Source organism: Manis javanica, chromosome 8 (assembly GCF_040802235.1).
Source record: "Manis javanica isolate MJ-LG chromosome 8, MJ_LKY, whole genome shotgun sequence".
Lineage (NCBI taxonomy): Eukaryota > Metazoa > Chordata > Mammalia > Pholidota > Manidae > Manis > Manis javanica.
In genome coordinates, this window is record NC_133163.1 from 124,453,173 (window position 1) to 124,480,676 (window position 27,504).

The 27,504-nt window shown below is 40.2% G+C and overlaps 1 protein-coding gene across 6 annotated transcripts in view; it reads left to right on the forward strand.

The window, feature by feature from the left end:
* Nucleotides 1-27,504, forward strand: part of SCAPER (S-phase cyclin A associated protein in the ER) — a 539,256-nt gene that overhangs the window by 466,080 nt on the left and 45,672 nt on the right. For all 6 annotated transcript variants that reach the window (XM_073212228.1, XM_073212229.1, XM_073212230.1 and 3 more), the window contains one exon: nucleotides 7,328-7,483. In XM_073212228.1, coding sequence (XP_073068329.1) covers nucleotides 7,328-7,483 — 156 coding nt within the window. The remainder of the gene's footprint in view (nucleotides 1-7,327; nucleotides 7,484-27,504) is intronic.

Sequence of the window (27,504 nt, forward strand, 5' to 3'; positions counted from 1 at the left end):
ACCAGGGCTTGGCCACTGGGAATCACACAGAAAGTGGGGTGGAGTGGGTGCTGATAGCGATCAGCACGGTAGTATCGGCAGACGTGTTCCTGCTTGCAGCTCTGCCTAAGCGGAGCCCCTAGGCAGCAGCTCTGTCCAGTTGTGGAGCTGATCCGGTAGCACTATCTGACCAGGTTGCTCAGTTGGAAGTTCTGCCTGATTTCGGTCCTCAGTCACCAGGCTGGACAGGCCATAGATCTTGTTCTACTTCCCCACCAGGAAAGCAGATTTGCACTCCTGCCCAACTGCTCAGCATTGCCTCCAGTTCTGACCATCTAGGAAGCATAGCCAGAGAAACCAGGCATTCATGAACCCATACATCCTTGCATAGGCAAGAAGCCAAGACAGTAGCCCTACCCAACTTCTGAGCATAGCCTCTGGCCCCACATAACAAGAAACCTAAACAGTGACCCTGGGCAGCCTTACAGCCCCACCAAGCCACAGAACATAGCCTGTGGCCCCTTCCCACAAAGTAGCCCAGGGACCCTTCCCAATCAAAGAGCATAATCCCTAGCCCCAACCAACCACAGGATACAGTGGGAGACCCCGCCCAACCATATTGCCCAACCAGCAACCTTGCCCAACAGGAGGGCACAGCCTTTCAAAATATTGAAGAAAAAACTGCCAACCCAGAATACTATACCGGACAGTGCTTCAGAAATAAAGGAGAAATAAAAATTTTTCCAAACAAACAAAACCTGAAGAAGTTCATCACCACTAGACCTGCCTTAAAAGAAATGCTAATGGGCCTTCTTCAAGCTGAAAAAAAGGGATGATGACTAATAACATCAAAACATATAGATGTGCCTGCCTAAAGCGATCTAGAGATTCAGTGCAGTCCCTATCAAAATACCAACAGCATTCTTCAATGAATGAGAGAAAATAGTTCTAAAATTCATAAAGAACCACAGGAGACCCCAAATAGACAAAGCAATCCTGAAAAGGATGAATAAAACTGGAGGGATTATGCTCCCCAACTCCAACTCTACTACAAAGCCACAGTAATCAAGACAATTTGGTACTGGCACAAGAACAGACCCATAGATCAATAGAATGAAAAAGAGAGTCCAGAATATAAAACCATACATACATGGCCAATTAATATATGATAAAGGAGCCATGGATATAACAATGGGGATATGACAGCCTCTTTAACAACTGCTGTTGGCAAAACTGGACAGCTACATATAAGAGAATGAAATAGAATTACTGGCTAACTCCATACACAAAAGTAAACTCGAAATGGATCAGACCTGAATATAAGTCATGAAACCATAAAACTCTTAGAAAAAAACATAGGCAAAAATCTCTTGAATATAAACATGAGCAATTTTTTCCCAAACACATCTCCTCAGACAAGGAAAACAAAAGCAAAAATGAACATATGGGACTACACCATGCTAAAAAGCTGTACAGCAAAGGACACCATCAGCAAAACAAAAAGGCCTCCTGCAGTATGGGAGAACATATTTGTGAACAACATATTGATAAGGAGTTCACATCCAAAATATATAAAGAGCTCACATGCCTCAATACCCAAAAAGCTAATAACCTGACTAAATATGGGTAGAGGATCTGAACAGACAGTTCTCCAAGGAAGAAATTCAGATGGCCAACAGGCACATGAAAAGATGCTCCACACCACTAACATCAGAGAAATGCAAATTAGTACCACAGTGAGGTATCACCTCACACCAGCTGGGATGGCCAGCATCAAAAAGACTAAGAACAACAAATGTTGGTGAGGTTGTGGAGAAAGGGGAACCCTCCTACACTGCTGTTGGGAATGTAAATTAGTTCAACCATTGTGGAAAGCACTATGGAGGTTCCTCAAAAAACTCAAAATAGAAATACCATTTGACCCAGGAATTCCACTCCTAGGAATTTTCCCAAAGAAAACAGGATCCCAGATTCAAAAAGACAGATGCACCCCTATGTTTATCACAGCACTATTTACAATAGCCAAGAAATGGAAGCAACCTGAGTGTCCATCAGTAGACGAATGGATAAAGAATGTATGGTACATATATACAATGGAATATTATTCAGTCATAAGAAGAAAGCAAATCCTACCATTTGCAACAACATGGATGGAGCTAGAGGGTATTATGCTCAGTGAAATAAGCCAGGCAGAGAAAGACAAGTAGCAAAAATTATTCACTCATTTGTGGAGTATAAGAACAAAGCAAAAACTGAAGGAACAAAACAGCAGCAGAATCACAGAACCCAAGAAGGGACTAGCGGTTACCTAAGGGAAAGGAGGTGGGAGGGCGGGAAGGAAGGGAGGGAGAAGGGGATTAAGGGGTATTATGATTAGTACACATAATGGGAGGAGGGCACAGGGAAGGCAGTACAGCAAAGAGAAGACAACTAGTGATTCCACAGCATCTTACTACGCTGATGGACAGTGACTGTAGTGGGGCATGTGGGGGGTCTTGTAATAAGGGTGAATGTAGTACCACAATGCTGCTCATGTGAAACCTTATATCAATGATACCTTAATTTAAAAAGCATATGGATGTGTAAAACTGGTAATGGTGAGTATATAATCAAAATCAGATTCTCAAATATTATGGTACATAATTAACTTACAACTCTAGTTTAAAAGTTAAAAAAGCAAATGTTTGAAAAATAATCATAACTACAATAATTTGTTATTGGATACACTCTATAAAAAAGATGAGAGGGAAGAAGTAAAAGTATAAAGTTTTTGTATGATATCAAACTTATTATCAGCTTAAAAGAGGGTTAATAAATACATTATTTAAGCCTTACAGTAACCACAAAGGAAAACCTGTAGTAGGTGCACAAAAGGTGAGTGTAAAGGAGTCAAAGCCTCCCGCCAGAAGATGTCATCACATCGCAAAGGATGACAGCGAGACAGGAAGCAAGGAGCAAGGCATCTGCAGAACAGCTTGAAAACGATGAACAAAATTGTGACACTAAGTCCTTGTCTATAAATAATTACTCTAAGTGTAAGTGGATTAAATTCTCTAATCAAAAGTGACTGAATGGATAAAAAACAAAATCCAATGATATACTGCCTACAAGAGACTCATTTTAGCTCTAAGGATACACATAGACAGAATGAAGGGATGGAGATAGATATTTCAAGGAAATTGTAACCTAAAGAAAGGGGTAGCTATAGTAATATTAGACAAAATAGATTTTTAAACTGAAAATGCTCAAAGGAGGTAAAGAAGGTCATTATATAATGATAGAAAGGTCATCTACCAAGAAAATGAATAGTGGTAAATAGTTATACTTTGAGCACCAACACTTGGAGCACCTAAATAAGTATTTAGGACAAATACTAACAGAACTAAAAAGAAAAATTAACAGTACAGTAATAATTAGGTACTTTAATACTCTATTCACAACAATAGATAGATCAGAAAGGAAACAGCAGATTTAACTCAAAAGACCAAACACACAAAGGCCAAAAGGACTTAACAGATATATATAGAACATTCTATTGAACAGTAACAGGACATATTTTTCTCAAGTACATATGGAACATTTTCTACGGTGGATAATAGAGTAGGCCACAAAACAAATTTCAAACTCAAGAACATACAAATTATATCAGCTAGCTTTTCTGACTACCATGGTATGTAACTAGAAAACAGTAACAGGAGGAAAGCTTAGCAATCCACAGATACATGGAAATTAAACAACACAGTCCTGAACTATGGATAAATGAAGAAATTTTAAATAAATTTTTGAAATAAATGGATGTGGAAACGCAAAATACCAAACCTAATCAGATGCAGTAAGAGTAGTTCTAAGACAGGGTTTTACAGTGATAAATGCATACATCAGGGAACAACAATGATCTCAAATGAACAACCTAACTTTACACATCAAGGAACTAGAAAAAGAAGTGCAGAGTTAGTAGAAGGAAGGAAATAGTAAAGATTAGAGCAGAAATAAGTGAAACAGAGAAAGGAAAACAATAGAAAAGATTAACAAAACCTTTAGCTAGACTAAGCAAGAAAAAAGAGAGGCCCAAATGAATAAACTTACAAATAAAAGAGGAGACATTGTATATGACAGCACAGAAATACAAAGGGTCAGAAGAAATCGTTCTGAACACTTACATGCCGACAGATTTGACGACCTGGAAGATGTGGATAAATTCCTAGAAACATGTAACTACTGACCATATATCGTGAAGAAATAGGAAATCTGAACAGACCAAAAGTGAGTAAGGACATTGAATCAGTAATCAAAAACCTCACAGTGAAGAAAAGCTCAAGACCAAATGGCTTTGCTGGTTAGTTCTACCAAACATTTAAAGAATTACAAACTTTTCCAAAAATATTGAAGAGGAAACACTGCTAGACCCATTTTATAAGGCCAGCATTACCCTGATAACAAAATCAAAAAAGGCCACAACAAGAAAACACTATTCCTGATGAATATAATTTTAGAGTTTTCAACAGAATACTAGCAAACCAAATTCACAGCACATTAAAATGCTCCGACACCACCATCAAGTGGGATTTATCCCTGGCGTGTTGATTGTTTGACATGTGCAAAATTGAGAAATGTGACACATCACATTCATAGAATGAAAAGTAAAAATCATATAATCATCTCTAGACTCATTCAACATCCATTCCTGGTAAAAACTCTTAGCAATTTTGGTATGGAACGAACATACCTCAACATAATAAAGACCATGTATAACAAGCCCACAACGAACATCATACTCAGTGGTGAAAGTTGGAGGCTTTTCCTCTAAGATGAGGAATGAGACAGGGCACCCACTCTCTTCACTTTTGTCTAAATTAGTAAAGGAAGTCCTATTTCTGCCAAAGCAGTTAGACAAGAAAAATTAGGCATCCAAATCAGAGAGGAAGAAGTAAATTCTTTTGGCAGGTGACATCTTATATATCAAAAATCATAAAGGTTCCACCAGAAAAAACCTTAGAAGTAATAAACTAGGGAACTACACTATGGGGGAAATAGTGAGAATGTTTGATATCTTGATTGGGCAGTGGTTACATGACTGTATACACATGTTAAAATTCAAGCTGTACACTAAGATTTGTACATTTTAGTGTATGTAACTCTATAAAAAAATTTTAAGTAAAAATAAAGGAAAAGTTAAGATTTTTTAATAAATGAATTTAATCAAGTTGTGGGATACAAATCAACATACAAAAATCAGTTGCTAACAATGAACTATCTGAAAAGGAAATAAAAAATTCCCATTTATAATTCCATCAAATAGAATAAAATATTTAGGGATAAATAAAACCAAAAGTGTGAAAGATCTGTACACTGAAAATTCAGACATTGATGAAAGAAATTAAGACACAAGTAAGTGGAAAGGTATCCCATGTTCATGGATTGAGCATATTACCCAAGCCATCTTGATAGATTCAGGGCAATCCCTATCAAAATTCCAGTGGCATTTTTTTAAACAGAAATAGAAAAAACAATTCTAAAATTTGCATGGAACTACAAAAGACAACAAACAGCTAAAGCAATTCTGATACAAAGCAGGATGCATCACATCTCCTGATCTCAAATCATATGACAAAGCTGTAATAATTAAGACAGTACGGTACTGGCATAAAACAGACATATAGACCAATGAAACAGCATTAACAGCCCAGAAATAAACCCATGCATATATATATATATGGTCCACAAATGTTTGATAAAGAAGCCAATGATACTCAATAGGGACAAGATAGTCTCTTCAATAAATAGAATTGCGAAGACTGGATATTCACATGCAAAAGAAAGAAATTGGCTCCTGCTTTTACACCACGCACAAAAATTAAAGACTGCAGTGTAAGACTTGAAACCATAAAACTCCTAGAAGAAGAAAATGGGACAAGGTCCTTTATGTTGCTCTTGGCAATATTTTTTGGTCAGAACATCACAAACACAGGCAAGCAACAGAGGCGAAACTAAACAAGTGACACTACATCAGACTGAAAAGTTTCTGCCCAGCAAAAATAAAACAACAAGATGAAAAGGCACCGTATGGAATGGGAAAAAATGTGTGCAAACCATATATCTGATAGGAGATTAATTTTCCAAATATGCAAGGTACTCCTACAACCAAAAGCAAATAATAACCCAATTTTAAAATGCACAAAGGACATGAATAGACTCTTCTTCAAAGGACATGAAATAGCAAAAGAAAAGATGTTCAATGTCACTAATCATCAGGGAAATTCCAGTCAAACCCACAATGAAGTATCACCTCATACCTGTTAGAATGGCTATTATCAAAAAGGCAAAGGATAACAATATTGTCAAGGATGTGAAAAAGTGAACCTTTGAGTATTGGTGGGAATGTACATTCATACAGCCACTGTGGATCACAGTATGGAAGTGCCTCAAAAAGTTAAAAAATAGAACTATTTTTAGTTCCACTCCATCAACTGCACTTCTTTATATATGTCCAAAGGAAATGAAATCACCACCTCAAAGAGATAATCTGCACATCCTTCATTTCAGCTTTATTCACAGTCGCCAAGACATGGAAATAATGTTAAGTGTCTAACAGCAGAAGAAAAAAATATAGTTTATACACAAACACACACACACACAGCCATACAACAGAAGGAAATACTGCCTTTTGTGACGACATGAATAGACTTGAGGACATTATCTACAGTGTCTTAATTTATTATTTTCCGTGATTGCTGCTTTGTGGGCTAGTAAAAGAGCTACTATTGGCCGAGCTTAATAAATAGCTCTGGAAATCTTTAATGAACCAAAAAGATGAAAGCAGCTTCTTAAATGTTGTCAACTCTCAGGAATGGTATTTTTCATAATAGAAATCAATTAGATTCTCACTGTTTGTTAGACACTTAGTGGGTTTTGAAAAATAGAGAACCTACAGTTGGCATTGGAAGTTTAAGTCATAACAGTAGTGCCTGGGTAACATCGCCTTATCTTCTGAATCCCTATATTCTGGTTAATTAGGCTCCCTGGTTCTTTAAGAAATACTGCTTTTCAAGAGTGCTGAGGTTGTTGTAAATCATTTTAACTATTGTCAGACTCTTTAGACCAGTAATAATGATCAGGTAATCATGCACATTCATCTTTCTTGAAAAATAGCATCAGAATAACTGAGAGAAGAGAATCACTTCAGATATAGCTGATTATTCAGGACTAAATCTTGAAATGCTTTCCTCAAACCTGTGTCATGTTTACTTGCTTAAGGAATTTGAGCCTTTGTTTGGTAAGACTTGTCTTCGAAGGTGAAGGTGTTGCCAGTCTGTGCAGATTGATGACATACGTTTCTCTCCACATTTAGCTACATGGTGAACATAGGTCTGATCGACAAGCTCTGTGGCTGCTTCCTCTCGGTGCAGGGCCCAGTGGACGACAATCCCAAGATGCCCACCTTTCTGCAGCACGCCGCAGGACTGTTACATGGGATGTGTGCCCTGTGCTTTGCTGTCACGGGAAGGTAAGGCCTCCAGTTGAGTCAATGCGTGCTCAGATTTTAAAGCATCCCTGAGTTTTGCCTATCTTGGAGTCATTTCATAGGGTGGAGGTGGTCATCTCGGCCTCTTTCCTCTTTGAACTACCTCTGTTCTTCTTGGCTTTCCGTATGGGGACTAGTCTTGTAGTTCTCATTTGTTCTGGCTACATGCCCCTGTCAGAGTCTATTTTTCTTCTTGGTGTCATAAACTTAATTATCATTACTGAAAGATACCTTACCGTATCTCTCACTGAGATCCAGAGAAATCAAGTGATTCTCTTGAATCAGCGAGTCCGTGACAAAGCCTAGACCAGGTCAAAGCTAAGCCCTCAGCAAACAGCAGAGCCTCACAGTGCCCATGACCATATACACATGCTTTCAGTTACAGACTCCTAGGTTTGCTTATTTTCCCTTTTGTCCCTTCTTCCAATGTATCTCCACGAATAAGAAAAGGGAGCCACTCAAAAACAGCAGCTCCCTGAAGTCACACATGAACGCTGGGCATGATTATAGCCAGTGTGCCAAGGACTACTGCTGGCCTGGTGGCTGGCTCTGTAGATCCTCCATCCTACAGGCTGTTCTCAAAATCAGTACTTCTCTGGGAGGGGCAGAATAACCGTGCCCCCCCACACACACACATGTTCTTTTCTCTCCTCTCCAACCAAGTAAGAATCATTTGCAATACTGACTGTTTCTGTTAGGAATATGGCATATAAAGCATATTAAGGATGTTTGGTTACATCCTTACAATTTTTTTCTTACAATTAAATTCTAAACAGCACTACATACAAATTATGATTTGTGAAAAAGAAAACTGATTATTTAAAACTTCTAAAGTCCATCTGCTTAAATATTATCCGTGCATGTTCAGTGCACACAGAATGCCAGTGACTATGTACAGAATATTTTAAAAGAGAATTTGTTTTCTAAAATGAACCTCCTCAACATTTTTTAGTCTGCGTGTATAAGACCCTTAAACCCACCTATTCTTCCTTACTCTTACCAGTCCTTACATTTCTAAAATTAAGACTGAGTGTCAGAGAAATCAGGCACGGCCTGTATTCAGTGTTTCAGTTAGTCTGTTCCCTCCTAGAAATGCAGACAGAGCCTACCTTCCAGGTGTTTGATGAGAACTCAGGAAGCGGCTATTCGTGTATCTGTGACCTAAGTAAGATTGGGTGGTACCATGCTACATAAAGACTGGTAGCAGTAGCAGGGCTCCATCCAGGACACTGGCACCTGCCAGTCTGGAGGCTGCCATGCTGCCTCACTAGCTGCTGTGCAGTAGGCCAGCCACTCCCTGGCAGGTACCCACTCACCCAGAAGACCCCTTCTGACCCTGGGTCTTGTGTACACAGCAGTATAAACCTGCCAGCATCTCAGATCTTTGTCTCCTGTACTCTTTTGTTGAATCCAGATGAGTATCACACATATAATCATTACCATATGTGGCTGTTGTACAGTTTGTGGGCTTCAGCTTTCACTTACAACAGATTTAGTCACTTGAAATCTGTGAAACTTAAAAGAGCTTAACTGTTATTCACAACCACTCATTTTTGTAAGGAAAGCAATTGAGCCAAACTAACTTGAATAAGGGCTCAAGATTCCTACCTTGATACTCCGTCCAACACTCTTGACTTTTTATTATTCAAAATGTGGAAGCAGGTATTTGATTTCTTTGAAAATTTTCTCAATTACCTATATAGGAAACAGGATACTCTTCTCTGTAACACACACAGTTATGTCCTTGTCCAATAGACTTGATGAGTATCACCCTGTGCCAGACATTAAGCTAAGTACTAAAGATAGTGCCTTCAGGGAGCGCAGAGTCCGGTGTCAGGTCAGATTTGTAAACTAATAACTACAACATAGTAGCTACAGCAGAAGAGAATATGCACAGAGAAGAAGAAAAGCAGTCCCAGGGAAGGAAGGAAAGGCTTCAGTGGGCTGAATCTTAAAGGATCTAGGAAAACAAGTGGAGACTCCACAGCACCTTACGTCGCTGATGGACGGTGACTGTGATGGGGCATGTGGGGGGACTTGATAATGGCGGGAATCTAGTAACCACAGTATTGCTCATGTAAGTGTATATTAATGATACCAAAATAAATTTTAAATTCATTTAAAAAAAAAGAAAGAAAACAAGTGGAGGGAAGAATTCAGTTGAGAAAAAGGGCGTATATGTGCAATGTATGGTATAGAAGATGTTTTTGGTGACTTTGTCCCACCTGACGTCCCCTGCCGGTGGCTTTCTATATTTCTCTGCCTGAGGATATTCTCTGTACAAGTAGCTGTTTGCTAGAAGTACAGGGAAGTTAACACCCCCAGGAGCCAATCCCACAACAATAAATTGGTAGATAATATTCCAGTTCCACCAAACCTCAGTGGGACAATCCTGAGTTGTATTATGTACATTCTCAGTGGTAATCTGTTCATTAACACATCTCGATTGTCTTTTTCTGTTTACTCTTTCCCTTTTCTACTTTCTCACAGATAATCTATTTGCACCCATATCCTTATTTCAGGGTCTACTTTGGGGGCAAACCAAACCAAGAGAGATGCATATGCAATACGTTGTCTCATGTACAATTTGTTGTAGCTGTACATCAGAGAGACTATGAAGAGTGGCAGAAGATGAGGTGTAAAATGGGCTCCATAAATGTTAGTTTTTGGGAGGCAGAAGGGAGACAAGAGCTTGGTGTGCTACACTAGAACTATGGAGAGCCACTGAAGTTGTTTGAGAGGGGGTAACAGCGTCTAATTTCTGTTATAGAATGATCATTCTGAAAAGCATAGAAATGTAATGGCACAAGCCTAGAGGCAGAAACAGTAGCAAAGAGGCGGTAGCATGATCCAAGTGAGTGATGTCGAAGACCTGAGGCAACAAAGAAACTAGAGAGGAACAAATATACTAAGAGGAGACAGTAAAACCGCAGTGAGATATCACACCAGTTATAATGGCCACTATCCAAAAGAGAAGAAATAACAAATGTTGTGGAGGACATGCAGAGCAAGGACCCTTGTGCACTGCTTGCGGGCATGTGAATTGGTGCAGTTGCTGTGGAAAGCAGTATGGAGGTTCCTCAGAAAACTAAAAGTGAAAATGCCATTTGATCCAGGAATCCCACTCCTAGGAATTTACCCGAAGAAAACAAGATCCCAGATTCAAAAAGACAGACGCACCCCTATGTTTATCGCAGCTCTATTTACAATAGCCAAGACATGGAAGCGACCTAAGTGTCCATCAGTAGATGAATGGATAAGGAAGATGTGGTACATATACACAGTGGAGTATTATTCAGCCATAAAAAGAAAAGAAACCCTGCCATTTGTAACAACAGGGATGGATCTAGAGGGTATTAATGCTTAGTAAGATAAGTCAGGTGGAGAAAGACAAATACCATATGATTTCGCTTATTTGTAGAGTATAAGAACAAAGCAAAACAGATGGAACCAAACAGCAGCAGAATCATAGACACTGAGAAGTGGCCGGTGGTGACCAAGGCAGAGGAGTTGGGTCAGGCTGTGGGGAGTGGGGGGATAAAAGGGCACAATAATTTGCAATCACAAAAAAGTTGGTCACAGGGACGGTAGGACAGCATGGAGAATATAGTCAATGATTCTGTAACATCTTTCTACGTTAATAGATAGTAACCACACTAGAGGGTGAGGATTTAAGAATGTGGGTAACTGTTGAACCACTGTGTTGTACATTTGACCAATATAAGATTGTATATCAATGATACTTCAATTAAAAAAAAAGGAGGAAACAGAATAAACTAAGAAAAATGGCATAGAGCTTAAAGACATGGAAGGTAAAAGGAAGAACCTAGAATGAATCTTATATTTCTGACTTGAAATTTTTGAGTAGTAGATGGTGTAGTCTCCCAATTAGCTTATATAAGCAGTTTTCCATAGAGGAAGAGAAGTTTAGTCCTAGACATGCCCAAGGATTGATTATCCAAGTAGACCAAAGTCTATATATATATATATATATATTTAAATATATAACCAAGGTTTATATATGTGTGTGTGTGTGTAATTGTTTCTATGTACACATGTAACTGGAATTTAAATGCATCAATGATTAACTTTTGCTGGTTTTTAAGAATTCTTAATCCATTTTTCCCAATGTAATTTCCTTCTCCAACTTCAAATACTCAGCAAATTTCTATTAGCAGGCCTTGCTAGAAAAGCAGACTATTCTAAAAAAAGGGGTCCAGGTGGTTTCCTGGCTTAATTTACCCAGGAATGTCTTAGCAGTATCGGTATCAGCTGCTTCTCTGAAAGAGATAAGAATGACCCCTGGTGGCAGCTCTTCCTCTCATCCTTCCGTCTCCCAGCATTTCCTGAACACCACCGAACCACAAGAATACAGGGAGTTTTTTCTACCTTTTCAGATTCGTTTACCTCTAATATTTACAGACCATTTCATACTACATCCCGTTTCTTCAAGGCAGTTATATTTCTAAACCAAAATTACAGTGACCTGTTAAAAGCACTTTTTTGCATGTATTAATTATAGTCTCTGTGCACCTGGCAGCCACGTCTGGCAAGGTAGTGTGGTGGTGGTTGTATTAGAGCCATTTCACATAACGCCTGTTGTGGCTCCCAGGAGAAAGCGGCCGGCAGAACCACAGCGGAGGAAGGCCTGTCCTCAGAGCCCTTTTGTGACTAGCAGGAATAAAAGACAAAGAGGAGCCAGAGATGCCTTCAAAAATTGCTTCTTGTGAGCCGGCGGACCCTGAGATAATTAAGTGCACTAACTGATTCGCACAGGGCTTTGGGTGAACGCTGTAGCTGCCGGTGGCCCGGCCTTTGTGATGGTGATTCCAGCGGGCCTGCCTCTGCCCTGTCGCCTATTGTGCCTTAATCTTCTAATTTTTACCTGGGTTTTCTGAAAGACAATTTGGGCGTCAGAATTTATGCTGGTTAATCTTTGCGTCAACATGGGGAAGAAAAGCACTAACAGATTGTTTTTGTACCAGACCTGGTTTTGAACAATGAACTTGGATTTCTTTAAGTAAAAATTGAAATTGTGACCTTCTGCTGAAAGTATTGATTTTATGTTAGGATGACTCCAGAATTTTAACATGGGAATTGTTCACAAACTATAATTCTTAATCACTTAAACAAAATCCAATAATCAGTAACAGGACTTTAAGAAGTGCCTGTTTCTTTGGCCTTTACTGTTACTTTTTCATTCTTGGCCCTATTGGAAATAAAGAGAAAAGGATGGTTTTCAAATCTCTGGGCAGCAACTCAGTTGCCTAATCGGCTGAGACTCACTGAGGCCCCCTTAAGGTGCTGGCTCCTTAGCTGAGCCAAGAGGATCAGGACAGTAGTGAGGGGTGACCATGAAGCACAGCAGCGCAGTCCTTTCACTCCATCAGAATCATTCGCTGGATTCCTCACTAGACTCGGCACTGCAGCAAGAGGGCCACGAAGCAGCAGAACCACAGAGAGCTCACAATCCTTAGGACTCCGCAGAAGAGAGAGGAACTTGTAAGACCTAGCTAGTTCTGACTGGTTGAAAAAGACTATTCTGAATTCTAGAATATTTTTACACACACAAAAAGTTTGTTGTATGTGAATTTGTGGTTTTCATTTTTATATCCGTAAACTACATTAACAAAATTGGTTCTAGCCAACGGCCACAGAAATCAGAAAGACTGATTTGTAATTTTAGCCCATTAATTATGTGGATATAAATGAGTGTTTCTCAAGTGCTTTAAGGGTGCTTGAAAACCACTCGTTCAAGCAAAGGTAAACTTTAACTCTTCCTGCCTGAATTACTCATTCATTCATTAAACAAATATTTATGTAGCACTTGCTCTGTGCCAGGCCCTGTGCTAGTCTTAGGAGAAAGCAGAAATGACCCAAACATCTATTGTGTTCCCAAGAACCGTGTGAGCTTAGGGAAAGAAGATGCATATACAAATATCCAAACATACAAAGCAGACAGTGATACAAGGCTAGAAGATAACACACAAAAAGCATCTGGCATGCTGCTTGGCACGTAGCAGATGCTTAGTGAGTATTAGCTGCTCTGATCACATCAACACTGATGGAGTTCAGAAGAGGGAGGGATCACTCTTAGTTATAGGAATTAGCAGGGTTCTAGAGCAACTAAAACTTAATCTGGACCTTGAAGGATAAAAAGGGATGGAACCTTCAGAGTTGGGAAAAAGGTAGACAAAAAAATATCATAAGCAAAGACAACAAAGCAGAAAAATATGAAAAATGAATAGAGTACTTACTTTACCTGGATTTTGAGATGTATGTAGTGGTGATTTTAGTGCCTCCCAGAATGGCAGGAGATTCAAATGAGATAATGTAAAAATACTGAAGGAACTATATAAAATGATTTGTTGAGATGTGGTGATGGCAGTGGGTGTCATTAAAAGCCTTTGATAAAGGAAATGACATGCTAAGAACCGTATTTTGGGAGCATTAATCAAGTATCATGTGAAGAATGCATCAGGAAGGAGGTAGAGGGCGAGAGGGACCATCAACAGCCATCTGGGCAAAGGGGCAGAAGGAGTAGAAAAGCGCCTTTTAAAGACCCTCTCATAGTCTCTCTGTGTGTGGATGGTTCCACCGGGGTCCTAGGCTTTGGGCTCCGACCGTCCTCATCTCTGACTCATCTCTCTTTCCTGTACCCCACGTCTAATCTGCTGTCATGTTCTGTTGACTGGAAGGAACCTTAAGGTCACCTTAATCGCATCCAGTCTTCCATTCTTGTTTGAACCCTTCAGTAACCTCATCCGGTCTATATTTGAGTATCTCTGTTGACAGGGAACTCATTACTTACTATGGGAGCCTATTCTGTCGCTGACCAGTTTCGGTGATTAAAAAGTCCCCCCTTATACCAAACTGTCACCCTGCTGCTGCCCGTTAGCACTCGCCCTACTTGCCCCTTGGCAGAACACAGACTCTTCTGACCCTGCTGTGCTCTCTGAACTTCTCTGGTCTCGCCCTGCCACATACTCTCCTGTGCTTCTCTTTTCCTCGTTACAGTTTCTGTGACTGTGTAACAAATTACCCCAAAACTTAGTAGCATAAAACAATCTATTAATTACACAGATTCTGTGTGTCAAGAATTCTGTCAAGATATAAAGAAAAAGGCTTTTGTTCCAGGGTGTCTGGAATTCAGTTGGAAGACTTGAAGGCTACAGGGTGGAATCATCCGAGTGCTTGTGCGCACGTGTTGTAGTTCATGGTGGCTGTTAGCTGGGGGCCTTTCCATGGGGTCTCTCTGCACGGTCTCTCTCAGGCTGACTGGGGCATCCTCACAGCAGGCTTGCAGGTCCCAGGACATAACATCCCGACAAGCAAGAGAGCGGATGGGAACCATGTCACCTTTCATGACCTCGCCTCGGAAGTCATGTAGCGTCACTTCCACTACATTCTATTCATCAAGGCAGTTACAAAGCCCCACCCAACTTAAAAGGGAACGGAAATAAACCTTACCTCTTCGTGGAGAATATAAAGGTTCTAGAAGAGCATATCGCACCAGAAATATTGCTGTGGTTATCTTTGAAAAATACAATCTGCCACATTCCAACCTACTCTATAGATACGCATTCCCATTATCCTCTTCTCATTTGCCTTCTGTTCTCTCTACAGTCTCATATTTGGTACTGTCTCCTAAACCTAAACCTTGTTTTAATTAGCCACTGTACTTAGACAAAAGATTTGCTGATATTGGAAGATGGGGAGTGAAGTAAATATAAAAGGACTAAGCAGGTGGAACTAAAGGAAGTAACATTTGTTGAGCACCTTTTATGTGCCCTGGGCTAAGTTCTCCTCATGACTCATCTGCCAGCAATCCTGCTCACACTTCCAAGCAAGCATAACAGCCTCTAGACTGATGGAAGTGTCTATATCCTTTAGATAATAGAAAGTGAGAAGAATATAGGAGCAGGATCTAGGCTACCTCTGTGTTCACAACTGGGCAAACGCTAGTGCAGAGGTTTCTGAAAGACCCGTCCCTGCTGGTGATAAATCCTTAGTTGACTTATAGGGACAGAAAGAGGACAATTTCATCGCTATAATTCAGACTGTGTGTTCGTTATGTGCTGGGCACTATGCCAGAGAATGGGAGCTCCCTGGGCTCAGGCCCACACCACCGGTCCCGGGACACCTGCGCCGACTCACCCTCCCCGAGGGCACCGGACATCGTGAGGGGACCACCAGTACGCATGCAGATCACCAGGCTCAAGACAGCACAACACACCCAGCACACACTCGCGGTTGACTTGAGGACTTCGGGGGGCAGGATCTCAAGAGGAAAACCCTTTGTGTCATGTTTTGTTGAAGAGCATAGGTTTGGGAGTCAGAAAAATGTGGGTGCAATTCCTGCTCTCCTAGCTCTGTGACCAGTGGCAAATTCTTTAGCTTCTCAAAGTCTGTTTCCTCACGTTAGAAAACTGACTTTGTTAATTCTTAGACATGGCAGGAGCAAATGGGGACTAACGCATCTGTCAACCTGACGCCTTGCCTGTGCTGCCGTTTTTATGTATATTTATTAAATCCCACCTTGCTCCAAAAAGATAGGAACAGCTTACAGGTTATGTATGTTTTTTATTTTAAAAAGATGAAAAATTACAATAAAAGAAAATAGGAAAAAGTGAATCAACCCAGTAGCAAGTTAAGATACAAACCGTATTAATAACAAGGCCCTGATAGACATTTCCTCTTGGAATTCCTGCTGGCAGTTTCTACCAGGAACTCATAGTTAGTATGTCAGGTTCTAATTTCCTGGGCTTTCACCCAGAGTTGGATGTTCGTCCTAACTGCATTATTCTGCTCATGATTCTAGTCATCTGATCAGATTTTAAGACATAAAACCTTAGTTATCTTTAATTTCTGTCCCCTAGAATCCAGTCCAGTCTTATCCAATTCAAAGGGATGCTTGCCTCAGGTGTGATGAGATGGCATCTCTGCTGTTTGCACTTCCTACTCGGTGTTTGTCTACTTCTCATTCATTGGCTCCCTTGTCCTGTGGATATGTTATATCATCAATAAAAAGATTTCTTTCCCTAGGGAAAGAGACCGTCCTGGCAGCTCCACTTGAGGCACCTAGCACCATGCTAGAGACAAAATAAGAAATCAGGAAATAACAATTGATTGGCAGAGTTAGCAAGCACCAGTGTATATCTTTGACCTATAGGCCAGGGCTCCATTTCCTGTGTCCACTCTTTTTTTTTTTAATAAAGTATCCTTGATACACAGTCTCATGATGGTTTCACAAACATAACGCAGTGGTTCAACATTCACCCACATCATCAAGCCCTCACCCCGTCCAGCGCGGTCACTGCATCGACATAGTAAGATGTCAGTCATTAACTGCGTCCTCCGTGCTGCGCTGCTTTACCGGTGACCTTCCTGCGTTGTGACCGTGATGTGCGGTGCCCCTTAGCCCCCTCTCCCTCCCCAGCGCCTCCCCTTCGGTGACCACTGGTCCCTTCTCGGTGTTCATGAGTCCTACTGTTTTTTTTGTTGCGTCTGTTTTGCTTTGTTCTTATACTCCACAGATGAGTGAAATCATGTGATACTTGTCTTTCCCGCCTGGCTTATTTCACTGAGCATAATACCCTGTAGCTCCATCCATGTTGTTGCGAATGGTAGGATCTGTTTTATTCCTATGGCTGAATAATATTCCGTTGTGTATATGTACCACATCTTTATCCATCCATCTACTGATGGACACTTAGGTTGCTTCCATTTCTTGGCTATTGTAAACAGTGCTGTGATAAACATAGGGGTGCATCTGTCTTTTTCAAACTGGGCTGCTGCATTCTTAGGATAAATTCCTAGGAGTGGAATTCCTGGGTCAAATGGTATTTCTATTTTTACTTTTTTGAGGAACCTCCATATTGCTTTCGACAGTGGCTGAACCAATTTGTATTCCCACTGGCAGTGTAGGAGGGTTCCCTTTTCTCTGCATCCTCGCCAGCATTTGTTGTGTCTTGTCTTTTGGAAAGTGGCCATCCTAACTGGTGTGAGGTGACACCTCATTGTGGTTTTTATTTGCATTTCTCCTGGGCCCACTCTTAGCATAGGAAGAAGGGCAGCCCACATCTCAGCTTCTCCTCTAAGGTAAGCAGGAGATACCAAGGCCCTCATTCCTTTGGTATGCCCTGCTGAGGTCAGTTCTCCCTCGCTTCCTTCTTATTGCTTTAGCAAATCTTTATTCATTATTAGTTGTTGATCACTTGCTATGTGCCAGGCACTGTCAAGCTATTGGGGATCCAGTGGTGAACAAAACATCCCCTCTTAGCAAACTTAGAGTCTAATAGGAGAAAAACGCAATAAACCAATAAACAAAATAAGGGGTGAAGTCAGAGAAGTAAAGGCCAGGAGCTGAGGACGGAGAGAGGAGAGGTGCGGGTTTCATTCTGAGTGTGATGGGAGGCCAGTGGAGTATTTTAGGCATGCTCTGCTTACTCAAAAAGTGAAAAGAGCGTATGTGTGCTCCATGTGGAATGGACTAGAGGGCCGAGAACGGAAGCGGGAAAAGCCAGCTAGGAGGCACCGCGGCCGTCAGACAGCCCTGCTGTGGCAGCTTCTTTCTTCCCAGTTACTCGCCCAGCAGAAGTGATGCCTTCGCTCGGCGACACAGCAGAGCCTCTCTGGCAGAGCTCCTTTAGCCTAACGGTCGGAGTCCTGAAGATTAGAGAAGCCCAAAATACCAGCTGGACAGCCCAAATCAGCACAGGACCTTTTGCTGCTTACAGTGACTATGAGAAAACACAGACTTGAGAGGTCAGAAATACCCCGTCTGAGAGGCAATCCTAGACAGCAGCCCTGGCCTGCAGGTCCAAGATCTGGGGCCACGCTGTGCTGTCAGCCCCCAGAGCTGCCTGAGCCCCCTCATGGGCCCCTCCTTGCCCTCCTTCCTTTTGCCCTCAGTTGTCCCCGGACTGTCCTGAGCCCATCGCCTCATCGTCCACTCTCTGGGTCCCCATCAGACCGCGGCTAGAATCTAGAGCCTCCTCTCGGTGGCCTCACCCTCGCCTCCTTTCCCATTGGTGTCCTCTTTGTCTTCCTCTTTCTCCAGCCCCCTTCCGGGTTGTTGATCCCAAGCAGCAAGAACGTCCATCTGTTCTCATCATCTATCACTTCTCTCCCCAGAAAGGTTTCCTTCCCAGAAGTTCTTTGAGCTCAACTGATATACACAATAAGGTACTTCAGAAATCTTCCCAAGTACCAGCAGCCTCATCCTGCCTAACAGTCTGGCTCCTTAATGGTCCCTATGCTTTTTTCTCCCTTCTAATCAAATATCCAGACTGTCGTACAGTGCTTACGCATACATCTTTTCTACCTCGAGTGTTCTTTCACTCTCACATCTCCACTAGGTCATCCCTTCAACAGGGCTCCAAATGAGGTCTGCATAAAATAAGCTATTTTCAACATCTGCTGTGTACATAAAGCATAGGGTTGGGGGGTGGGGTGTCAGTGTGTGTGTATAGGAGACAATAACTTTCAAAGTGGACTCACATCTGTTATAACATTCCAGGATTTAATAGGTTCTTAGACATTATCCTGTCCCGTGCCCAGCTGAGTCTCAAGTGCCCTCTGCCACTTCAGTAGACGTGATCCTCCACTTATTCTAGGAAACGGAAGAATGTCCTACCTCACCAACAGCCCGTTAAACTTATACGTGTTCTAATTGTTAGAAAAACTTCCGTAAGTATATCACTATCTGCTTTCAGATAACTTTTCTCCTAAGGGGTCATAAGCAACAGTGTAATACCTGTTCAGTTTGAAGATAACCTTTATGTCCTCCAGTTCTGAGATAAATTTCCCAATTCCTTGAACTGTTCCTCAGGTGACATTGTTTGCAGATACTTTTACTACACAAATCACTTTCCTTGAGAACTTTCTGGTACATCAGTGCCCTGAATGTCGTGTGGCGCCAAGGGCTCGACCCAGTGCTTCCAGAGTATTACCCAGTACAGTGGAGCAGGACTGGCCTTTTCTAGTTGTGTGCACTGTACTCCTGTTAACTCAGTCAAGATTGAATTATATTCATTGGTAATCACGCTACACCGTTCCCTCATTCGCAGCAGTAGACAGCTAATTCATGAAGCCTTCCTTATTGCTGAAAGCTATATTCTAATCCCGCGTTACTGTCCCTCCTCCCATTTCTAACTTTCACCCTTGGTTGCTAACAATAGGATTTAACAGTCATTTCTGTAATCTCAACCTTTTTTTTAGTCATTTATTTTTAAACTTTTTAATTAATTGTTCCCTCTTCCTTGAAACTATCTTCACTATGTTCCTAAGACACCACACTGCCCTGGATTTCTTCCTACCCTACTGGTTTCTATTCTTGTTTCCTTTTCCGATTTCTTCTCATCTCTCCAACTTGGGATATTGTCATCCTCCCCTCTTATTCACCCCTTCTCCTTCCCCATGGTGACCACCAGTCACCTCTCAGTCTACTGCCATTTTGTTCATTTTGTTTTGCTTTGTTTTTAGATTCCACAAAGGAGTGAAATCACATGGTGTTTCTTTCTCTGCCTCACTTATTTCACTGAGTATAATACCTTCTTGGTCTACCCGTGTTGTCACAAATGGCAGGTTTTTTTCTTTTTTGTCACTGAATAATATTCCATTGTATATATGTACCACATCTTCTTTATCCATTCATCTACTGATGGACATTTTAGTTGCTTCCATATCTTGGCTACTGTAAATAATGTGGCAATAAACATAGGGTGCAAAGTTCTTTTCAAATAGGGGATTTTGTTTTCTTCAGGTAAATTCCTAGAAGTGGAATTACTGGGTCATATGGTATTTCTATTTTTAGTTTTTTGAGGAACCTCCATACTGCTTTCCACAGTGGCTGCACCAATTTACATTCCCACCAACACTGGAGGTCCCATTTCTCCACATCCCTGCCAACGCTTGTTATTTCTTGTCTTTTGGATACTGGCCATTCTGACTGGTGTGCAGTGATATGTCTTGTGGTTTGATTTGCATTTCCCTGATGATTAGCGATGTGGGGCACCTTTGCATGTACCTGTTGGCCATCTGTGTCTTCTTTGGGAAAATGTTTGTTCAGGTCTTCTGTCCATTTTTTAATCAGGTTATTGGTTTTTTTAGTGTTGAGTCTTTATGTATCTTAGATGTTAACCCTTTATCAGATAAATCATTTACAAATATGCTCTCCCATACTGTAGGTTGCCTTTTTGTTCTTGATAGTGTCCTTTGTTGTACAGAAGTTTTTTTAGTTTGATGTAGTCCCTATAGTGATTATTTTTAAACCTAAGTCAAATTATGTCATTCCTCTACTCAAACCCTTGCAATGGCTTTCTGTCTCATTCAGTAAAATCCTTATAATGTCCTTCCAGTGATGAACGAAACTCTACCCAATCTTCTTCCTTTTTCCTCTCTGGCCTCATCTCCTATCATTCTCCCATTCAGTCAACCTGCTGTAGCCACCTGGGCCTTCCTACTGTTTCTTGAACATGTCATGCATGCTTCTGGCTCCAAGCATTGGGACCTGCTTGTCTGCCTAAAACACCCTTGTCCCAGATAACCACATGGTTTCCTTCTTCATTTTCTGTAGAATTTTGCTTAAGTAACACCTTAGTAAAGGTTTCCCCAACAGCCCTACATGAAGTAGCGCCTATATAAAATAAACACCTACTTCATCATTCCCTAACCATATACCTTGCTCCTCTATAGCACTTACACATGTGATATACTACATGTTTACTTTATTTATTTTACCTTCTCACATCAAACTCTAAAATTTATGAGGAAAGGGCATAGATTTTACTGCTGAATCCCAGTGCCTAGAGTAGTGCTTGCCACAAAATAGATCCTCAGTCAATATTTGTTGAATGAATGAATCATGAATGAATAGGCCGTTTGTGGTAGGCAGAATAATGCCCCATCCTGAATGGTCTACCTAACAAAAATAAAGCACACTTTCTTCTCAGGTACACATGGGACATTTTCCAGGATAGCCCAGATGTTAGGACACAAATTAGTCTCAGTAGATTTTAAAAGATAGATATACAAAGTACATTCTCTGACCATCACAAAATTAAGTTAGAAATCAGTAACAAATAAAACTAAAAATTCACAAATTTGTGGACACTAAACAACATGGTCTTAAAGAACAAATGCATCAAGGAAGAAATCACAGGGAAAATTAGGAAATACTTAGAGATTAATGAAAATACCACATATCAGTACTTTGAGGACACAGTAAAAGCACTGGTAAGGGAGAAGTGTACAGATATAAACATTTAAAGATTAAAAGCAAAAAATATCTGTAATCTACAACCTACTGTACAGCTTAAGGAACTAGAAGAAGAACAAACTAAACCCAAAAGGAAACAATAAAGATTACAGCAGAGATAAATGAAATAGAGAATAAAGCAACAATATAGAAAATCAGTGAAACTAAAAATTGGTTCTTTGAAAAGATCAATGAAATTGACAAACCAACTAAATGAACTAAGGGGGAAAAAGAGAGAGAAAACAAACTATGAAAATCGGGTTCTCACTTTGGCAGCGCCTGTGTTAAAGCCGGAGTGATACAGAGAGGATAGGCGTGGACCTGCACAAAGTGTCACTCAGATCTCTGAAGTGTTCCATTTTATTCAAGTTACAGTGCAGTATTGTATACTTGAAATTTATTGAGAGTAGATTTTAAGCATTCCACCAAAAAAACCGTTATGTGAGGTAATAGGTATGTTAACTTGATTGTAGGAACCATTTCACAATGTATACATATATGAAAGCATCATGTACACATTAAATATGTTACTGTTTTGTCAAGTTGTACCTCAGTAAAGCTAGAGGAGAAAAGAAAATGGGGACAGTAATACCAATTCCATAGAAACAAAAAGGATTATAGAGAGTCCTATTAACATTGTGTGCCAACAAATTGTATAACCTAGATGAAATGGACAAATTCCTAGAAACAAAATACCTACCAACACTAAATCACAAAGAAATAGAAAATCTAAATAGACCTATTAACTAGTAAGGAAATGGAGTCCATAATTGAAATTCTCCAAGCAAAGGAAATCCCAGGTCCTGATGGCTTTCCTGGTGAATTCTACAAATTTTTAAAGAAGAATTAACACTAGTCCTTCTCAAACTTTCCCAAAAATTGAAGAAAAGAGACCACATCCTAACTCATTCCATGAGGCCAGCATTACCCTAATACCACAGTCAGGCAAAGGTACTACTTGAAGAGAAAATTACAGACCAGTATCTCTTATGAATATTGATGTAAAAATCCTGAACAACAAACTACCGAACCAAATTCAGCAGCATATTAAAAGGATTATATACCATGACAAAGGGGGATTTATTCCTGGAATGCAAGAAGGGTTCAGCATATGAACATCTATTAGTGTGATAGGTCATTTTAATAGAATGAAGGGGGGAACCACATGATCATCTCAAGTGATACAATAAAAGCATTTGTCAAAATTCAAACCCCTTCATGATAAAAACACTCAACAAATACGGTATAGAAGGAAATTACCTCAACATAATAACACTCAACAAATAAGGTATAGTAGGAAATTACCTCAACATAATAAAAACCATATATGAAAATACCATACAAAACATCATACTCAAAGAATGAATATAGAAAAGATGAGGAACATGGCAAGGATGCCCACTTCCACCATTTCCCTTCAACATAGTAGTGGAAGTTCTAACCTTAGCAATTAGGTGAGAAAAATAAATAAAAGGCATCCAAATAAGAAGAGAAAAAGTAAAATTCTCTCTGATTGCAGATGATATGATTCTATAAAAAGATTAAAACTAATAAATGAATTTGGCAAAGTAACAATACAAAGTCAGCTCACAAAAATAAATTGCATTTCTATACACTAACAATAAACAAACTGAAAATGAAATTAACAATTCAATTTACAACAGCATCAAAAAGAGTAAAAAACATAGGAATTAACCAAGAGATTAAAGACTTAAAAATGAAAACTATAAAATATTGCTATAAGGAATGAGAAAAGACATAAATAAGTGGAAACATGCTCCATGTCCATGGATTGGAAGATTTAATATTGTTAAGCTGTCACTACTACCCAAAATAATCTATACATTCCATCCATGGTTTTTTGAAGAAATAGAAAAACCCATCCTGAAATGCATATGGAATCTCAAGGGATCCAAAATAGCCAGAACAGTCTTGAAAAAGAAGAACAAACTGGATCACTGTCTAACCCCATACACAAAAGTAAACTTGAAATGGATCAAAGACCTGAATGTAAGTCATGAAACCATAAAACTCTTAAAAGAAAACATAGGCAAACCTCTTGAATATAAACATGAGCAACTTTTTCCTGAACGCATCTCATTGGGCAAGGGAAACAAAATAAAAAATGAGCAAATGGGACTATATCAAGCTAAAAAGCTTCTGTACAGCAAAGGACACCATCAGCAGAACAAAAAGGCATCCTACAGTATGGGAGAACATATTTGTAAATGACATATCCGACAAGGGGTTAACATCCAAAATATATAAAGAACTCACACGCCTCAACACCCAAAAAGTAAATAACCCGATTAAAAAATGGGCAGAAGATCTGAACAGACACTTCTCCAAAGAAAAAATTCAGATGGCCAACAGGCACATGAAAAGATGCTCCATATCGCTAATTATCAGGGAAATGCAAATTAAAACCAAGCAATATCACCTCACACCAGTTAGGATGGCCAATATAGAAAAGACTAGGAACAACAAATGTTGGCGAGGATGTGGAGAAAGGGGAACCCTCCTACACTGCTGGTGGGAATGTAAAGTAGTTCAAACATTATGGAAAGCAATATGGAGGTTCCTCAAAACACTAAAAATAGAAATACCATTTGACCCTAAAAATGTAGGATCCCAATTTCCAAAAGACATATGCAGCCCTATGTTTATCGCAGCACTATTTACAATAGCCAAGAAATGGAAGCAACCTAAGTGTCCATCAGTAGATGAATGGGTAAAGAAGAGGTGGTACATATACACAATGGAATACTATTCAGCCATAAGAAAGAAACAAATCCTACCGTTTGCAACCACATGGATGGAGCTAGAGGGTATTATGCTCAGTGAAATAAGCCAGGCGGAGAAAGACAAGTACCAAATGATTTCACTCATATGTGGAGTATAAGAACAAAGAAGAACTGAAGGAACAAAACAGCAGCAGAATCACAGAACCCAAGAATGGACTAACAGTTACCAAAGGGAAAGGGACTGGGGAGGGTTGGTGGGAAGGGAGGGATAAGGAGAATAAGGGGCATTACGATTAGGACACATAACATGGTGGGGGGGCATGGGGAAGGCAGGACAGCACAGAGAAGACAAGTAGAGACTCTATAGCATCCTACTACGCTGATGACAGTGACTGTAATGGGGTCTGTGGCGGGGGCTTGATAATGGGGGGAATCTAGTATCCACAATGTTGCACATGTGATTTTATATTAATGATACCAAAATATAAACAAACAAACAAACCAAAAAAAGAAGTAAAAGAAGAACAAAGCTAGAGGATTCACACTCTCTGATTTCAAAACTCACTGCAAAGCTACAGTAATCAAAACAATGTGGTACAGGCATAAAGACAGACATATATAAAAATAGAATAGAACAGAGAACCCAGGAATAAGCCCTCACATACATGATCATGTGTGATTTTTAACAAGGATGCCAAAGCATTTAATGGGAAAGGACAGTCTCATCAGCAAATGGTTCTGGGGAAACTGGATATCCACGTACAAAAGAGTGAAGCTGGGCACTTACCTAACACCGCAACTCAAAATAGATCAAACACCCAAATATAAGACCTAAAACTACTAAACTCTGAAGAAGATAGAAGGCAAAAGCTTCACAGTATTGGATTTGGCAGTAACTGCTTGGCTATGACACCAGAGGCACAGACAATAAAAGAAAAATACCAGTTAGACATTATGAAGTATTTTTTAACTTGTGCATCAAAGGACAATATCAACAGGATAAAGAAGCAACCCAGAGACTGGGTGAAAATATTTGCAAATTCTATATCTGATAAGAAATTAATATTCAGAAACTGTGCAAAATTCCTAAAACACAACAAAAACCTCTATTAAAAAATGGGCAAAGAACTTGAATATACATTTTTCCAAGGAAGATAACACAAATGGCCAATAAGTGCATGATAAGATGCCCATCATCATTGATCACAGGGAAATGTAAATCAGAACTATAGTGAATAGCACTTTACCCCCATTAAGATGGCTGCTGTCAAGGAAAACAAAGTAATAGGTGTTGGTAAGGATGTGGAGAAACTGGAGCCCTTGTGCCTCATCGGTAGGAATGTGAAATGGTATGCCTGCTATGGAAAACATTATGACAGTATCTCAAAAAATTAAAAATACAATTACCGTATAATCCAGCAACTCTACTTCTGTGTGTATATCCAAAAAAATTCAAAACAGGGTTTAGAAATCCTATTTGTACGCCAGTGTTCATAGCATTATTCACAGTAGCTAAAATGTGGAAACAACCCAAGTGTCCATCGCTGTATGAATTGAAAAGCCAAATGTGGTATATACATGCAATGGAATGCCACTCAGCCTTACAAAGGAAAGAAATTCTGGCATATTCTACAACATGGATGAACCTTAAAGACATTATGCTAAGTGAAATAGCCAGAGATATTGTATGATGGTTTCACTTGTATGAGGTACTTAGAGTAGTCAAAGTCATAAAGATAGAAGAAAAGTAGAATAGTGGTTGTCAGGGAAGGAGGGAATTATGTTTAATGGGTATAGAGTTTCAGTTTCACGTGGTGGACGAGTTACAGCTATGAAGGAGATGGTCAGTGATGATGATTGTATAAAATGATGAGTATATTTAATACCACTGAAATGTACACTTAAAAATAGTCAAGATAGTAAATTTTATATTATGTGTATCTTACTGCAGTAAAAGAAATTGGGGGGAAAAATAATGCCTCTACCAAAGATACCTGTGTCCTAATCCTCAAAACCTGGCAGAAGGGATTTTTCAGAAATGACTTAAGGATCTTGAGATAGGGATATTACCCTGGATTACCCAGGTGGTAATCACAAAGGTGCCTGTGGTGAAAGAGGCAAGCAGGAAAGTCAGCATAGGAGAAAGATTCAGAGTAGCTGTGCTGCTGGCTTTGAGGTGGCAGAAGGGGCCGTGAGCTTAGGAACCAGTCGTTCTCCAGAAGTTTGTAAAAGGCAGGGAAATAAATCTCCCCTAGAGCCTCCAGTGATTCCTGTTTTGGATTTCTGGCCCCCAAAACTAAGAGAATAAATAGGTAGTGTGTTGAGTCACGAGCTTGTGATAATGTGTTCCAGCCTCAATAGCAAACATACCTCCACCTGCCGCTATTAGACTGTAACCTCCTCTAGGCAAGGACCTGGTCTGCCCTGACTTCGCATATCACAGACAGTCACTGTTCCTGCAGCTCAGGTGCTTTTGCTTTTGAATAGAGAGTGTCTGACAGATGATCATGCCCCTTGTGCTCACCACAAGCCTGATGAATGATGATATCGCTGGGTACAGGTCAGTTTTCCCAGAATATCCCCGTACTTAAGAGCCCAAAGCTGGAATGCCTCTAAGGAATAATTCTCCTTGAACAGTCCACGCCCACCACTGGGAGAGACCATGACTTAATCCCCCTCACTCCCGACACTGTGCAGAGCTTTGAGTGGAGTTATCTGCGTTCAGGTGCTAGAATTGGAGGTTCTCACAAGAGAGCTTAGGGATTCCAGAACTAAAAGAGTGAATAAAGCCAAAATCCAACAAGCTAGAGCATTCTAGAAAATCACCAGCACTGAGGGAGATCAGGACATTACCAGGCCAGAAATGTGGGGACCAGGGAGATAGGAGCAAACAGGCCAAAACGAACAGGGGAGAAGGGGCTGTAGTGTCGGGAACTGTTACAGCTGCTTTTTGGCCCAAGTAAGGCCTGGTCCATAAGTGGTTTAAAATACTGAAGATG